The sequence below is a fragment of the Apodemus sylvaticus genome, chromosome 6 (assembly GCF_947179515.1).
Source record: "Apodemus sylvaticus chromosome 6, mApoSyl1.1, whole genome shotgun sequence".
Classification (NCBI taxonomy): domain Eukaryota; kingdom Metazoa; phylum Chordata; class Mammalia; order Rodentia; family Muridae; genus Apodemus; species Apodemus sylvaticus.
In genome coordinates this window covers 96,711,072-96,715,269 of record NC_067477.1, presented here as the reverse complement: position 1 = coordinate 96,715,269, position 4,198 = coordinate 96,711,072, and the positions used below count along the sequence as shown (strand labels likewise).

Below are 4,198 nucleotides of genomic sequence, written 5' to 3'. Positions count from 1 at the left end.
GTACATACAGTCTTAAACTAAGAACAGCTCTGAGGTCTAGGTCACCATTTTCAATAAATCTTTACCTACAAATATTGAACAAATCTCTACTATAGCTGTACAAAAAAAGTTTGCTTTTTTTTTTTAACCACAAGGCCTTTAGATGCAAGGATTACTTTTAAATTTTTAATCCTTTTAAACCAGGACATAACGTACCAACATATTTGCATGCTAAAAAAAAACAAACAAAAAAGAAAACAAAAACAAGAAAAGAAAAAAGGAAAAAGAAATCAAAAGGGAAGAAGTGCCTGAAAGTCTCACTGAAAAAACACAGCAAGATTGTTCCCTTTTCACTGTACAAAAATACGCCTGAAAATATATTAATTTTTAAAAAAGATTGAGGTCTGTTATGTATCAAAAATGTTTCAATACCTTTTTGTACTGAGGTCTAGGCTGTAAGGTATTCAATCAAGGAGGTACAAGGGAACGAGTTACCAAAAAAAGGTTGCCAAGTAGAAATCACATTTGTAAAACCATAAACAATTTGATCTGAAAAGTAAACTCTGGTCTTAAGTCAGTTCACAGTTATGATTTTTGTAAGCGTTTGTACAGACTGCATTTTTTCAAGCTCCCTGCAGTTTAAGAAATCGGATGCATAGAAGACATCAGCTTTCTCCCTCCAAAAAAGAAAAGAAAATAAAAAGGTTGCAATGGTCCCTTTTTGTGTTTTTCTTTTTTTAAATCACCAGTTCCTTCTTAAATCTCTTAAGAAAAAAAAAAAATCAACTCCCTAGAGTAACAGTTGTGCCGTCTAAAGGGTCCTCTGCCGATGTCTTTCAGACTTCAAAGAGCCACACGCTTCAAACAGCGCCTTCCGGAGCGGGGCCTCCTCCCCTCCCCCGCCCGGTCCCCTCCGCCTTTGTTGCAATCACGAATTTCAGGAAAAAGAAATAGAAATTACAAAACACGTTTTTTTTTTTTTTACGGGTGGGGAAAAATCACAACTCCAGACTAGGTGTGCAACTACCTTGAGACACGATAAAGGACGGGAAGAGTGGGGAGACCAAAAAATTTTTAAAAATTAAAAAAATTAAAAAAAAACCTGGAAAATCTGTTTAAAACTACTCATTTCACTTTAACTCCAACAACATTTCATCACCGTTTCCAATTTCTCTGCGCCACAACTCTGACCATGAGCATCTTCTCCCCCTCCCCCCCCACCATCCTCTTTATCCTGACCGCCACGACTGCCTCCCGAGGAGCCCTGCGCCCCTCAATACGTGAACACCAGGTCGGAGAAGTTCGCCTCCAGCCAGTCCCCCGCGATCATCTCGCTCAGCTCCGGCGTGCAGTAGTCGGGGAACTCGAAGTGGGAACCCAGGCTGCCCTCGCTGAAGGAATCCAGGTCCTTATCCACCAGCGACAGGGACAGGTTCCCCGCCGCTCCCGCGCCCAGTGGCTGCTCGCAGGCGCTGTGCGCGCCCTGGGAGAAATTCAAGCTCAGGTCGAACATGAGGTCGTCGGTATCCTCGGCGCCGCTGCCGCTGCTGCTGCCGCTGGATGAAGAGGTGGACACGCAGCGTGAGGACGCGGGCGACAGCGCGGGAGGCGCGGGCGGAGGCTGCTGCTTGGTGATGTTCTTGAAGCTGTAGTAGAGCCGGCCGCCCGCGCGCACTTCGTCGTACAGGCTCGCGCCCTCGGGGGACTCGGCGGCACTGCTGAGCGTGGGGCTGGCGGGTACCTTGGCCACGCTGTAGCGCCTCAGCAGCTGAGGGGGCTGCTGCTGCGCCGGCGGCGGCAGCAGGTGCGAGTGCGCGGGCTCGTCGTCGTCGTCGTCAGCGTCCGGCTTGGGCCGTAGCTGCAGCTCGTCATCCTCGTCGTCTTCTTCATCGTCGTCGTCCAGGAAGACGCACTTGGCTGCCTTGCCCGCGCCGCAGTCCCCGGGCTGCGCCGCCTTGCCCGCGCCCGCCTTGCCCGCAGGCGCCTTGAGCTTGGCGCACTTCTTGCCGGGGCCCTTGGCTGCCTTGGCGCCCGCCGCGCTCTTGTCGGGGCTCTGGCCCGCGCTGGGCTTGGCCGCTGGGTCCGTCTTGGGCTTTTTGCGCGGTCGGTACTTGTAATCGGGATAATCAGCCATGTGCTTCAGGCGCAGGCGCTCCGCCTCCCGGATGAACGGGATCTTCTCGCTGTCCTTCAGCATCTTCCAGCGCTTGCCCAGCCTCTTGGAGATCTCGGCGTTGTGCATGTCGGGCGATTGCTCCATGATCTTCCTGCGCTCGATCTTGGACCACACCATGAAGGCGTTCATGGGCCGTTTGATGTGGCCCGACGCCGTCTTGCACCAGTCCGGGTCGCTCTCGTCCAGGGCCACCGGGCTGCACGCCATGAACTCGCCCTCCTCGGTGTCCAGCGCGTCCCGGGGCAGGTTGCTCTCGGCTTCCGAGCTCTCGGCCTGCTGCACCATGGTCCGCGGCGGGGCTGGGCGCTCGGTCTCTTGCGCGGGCGCCCCTCCCCCTCCCGCCCCTCCACCTTCTCCGGCAAGTTGCAAAGTCCTTGGCCGCGCGCGTCCGCGGCTGCCCCCCTCCCCCCCGGCCCCGTTCCCTGCTGCGTCGGCGGCTGCGGCGGCGACCGGAGAGGAGGCAGGGGCGGCCCGGGACCCGCGCTCTCTCTCACTCGCTTGATTTCTCGCTCTCCCACTCCTGGCAGCCGCCGCTAGCGCCAGACCCCAAGCACTCCCAGGCGCGCGCGCTTCTTCTGCAAAAAGTTGAGGGCTCTCTCTCAACTCGTTATCAGGGTGTCATATGGGTGACATCACTACTCCCACCAGCCAATGGCTGGTCCCGACTCCGCCTATCTCCCGTTATTAACCACCGGCCCCACCTCCAGCCCCGCCCCCTGGCCAGTTTGCCAAGATGAGGGGGGTGGGGGGAGTTGTCTAGAAATATGTTATTTTTTCAAAAGAAATCCGCGAGTGCGCACAGCTGCGCGTGTCTCCCGGGCGGACGCAGGACAGAGCGAGAGACGCCAGCGCGGACTCAAGGGCGCGGGACGATGGACTGAACCCCGGTGCAGATGCACCCACCGGGCACCGCCAGTGGGTACCCCTGCTCGTCCCGGCCGCGTCGCGCCCTAAACCCGCGCGCGATCGCGCTGCGCCGCTGCCCAGCGGAAGGTGGCGCTTCGACACCGCGCCGCACCGCGCACGTGGGCTCATCCTCGGGTTCCTTTTCTCCCCCTTTCTAGAGCCCGGCCGCCGGGTCCTCCCTTCCCCCACGTCCCCTCGCACCCTCAGGGTTTTGTCCCGTCTCTTCCCCTCTGATTTTCCTTCCTGGATCGCTAGGACCTCCGGGTTCGGCCGGAGTAACGGTCTGCAGAGACCACCGTGTCCGGCCAGCTCCGGAGCTGTTCGGAAAGGAGTTCAGGGATTCAGGCGGGACCGGTCAGCCGGCCCGGGACTCAGCATCGCTGCCCGCCGCCCCTCCCCCACTTTCTACTCCATAGGCCTCCCCACCTCCCCCACGTCCCGCCTCCTCTGTCCATCACCCACGCCCTCCTCCCCTGCAGCTCGGTCCTGAAACCCTAGCTCTGCCTTCCAGCACGCACCTTCTGGGTCATTTGCTATTTTAACCCAACGGTACAAACCAAAGATAAAATGAGGTGTACTCGCGTTTAAAGCAAAGATATTTCTTATTTGCCTGCTAAGGAGGCCTCTGGAGCGGCGGCTCCAGCCTACTGCTTTTACCGGGCTCCTTGGAAACTCGCTTTTCTTTGTGTTGTCTCTTATCCACCTATGGCTCTTCTGAGCACAATGAAAAGAAGCCTTTCTGCTTTCTGTTTAACGCGGCTGCTCACCCGTTTTCCTCATACCTACCCACCCCCAGTGCTGGGGCTGGTTCTTAAGATCCACAGTCCCTCACCCCACCCGGAGTTGCTCACCCAAGAAATCAGCCGCCCGGGACTAGTGGAATTATCTAAACACACTTCCTTTCAGGTTGGTGTATTGCACTGGGCACTCCCTACGCATCTCATCTCCCACACATCCCCACCCCGGACATACAATGGTGCCAGGTCTGCATAGGTCATTTTATTTTATTTTTTAAAAAGGGGGGGAGGTCCCTGTATTTCACTATTATTGTAGTCACCCTAAAGAAAAGCACCATCCCAAGCACAGGCAATATCGAAGTTAACCTCAGTATTAATAACGTTAGCATTTTATTTTAAT

At 55.5% G+C, this 4,198-nt stretch overlaps 1 protein-coding gene across 1 annotated transcript; it reads right to left on the bottom strand.

The window, feature by feature from the left end:
• Positions 1-1,252: 1,252 nt before the first annotated feature.
• Sox11 (SRY-box transcription factor 11) lies at positions 1,253-2,440 on the bottom strand. The gene has a single exon (XM_052184755.1). The coding sequence runs from the start codon at positions 2,438-2,440 to the stop codon at positions 1,253-1,255; it is 1,188 nt and encodes a 395-aa protein (XP_052040715.1).
• Positions 2,441-4,198: the final 1,758 nt, after the last annotated feature.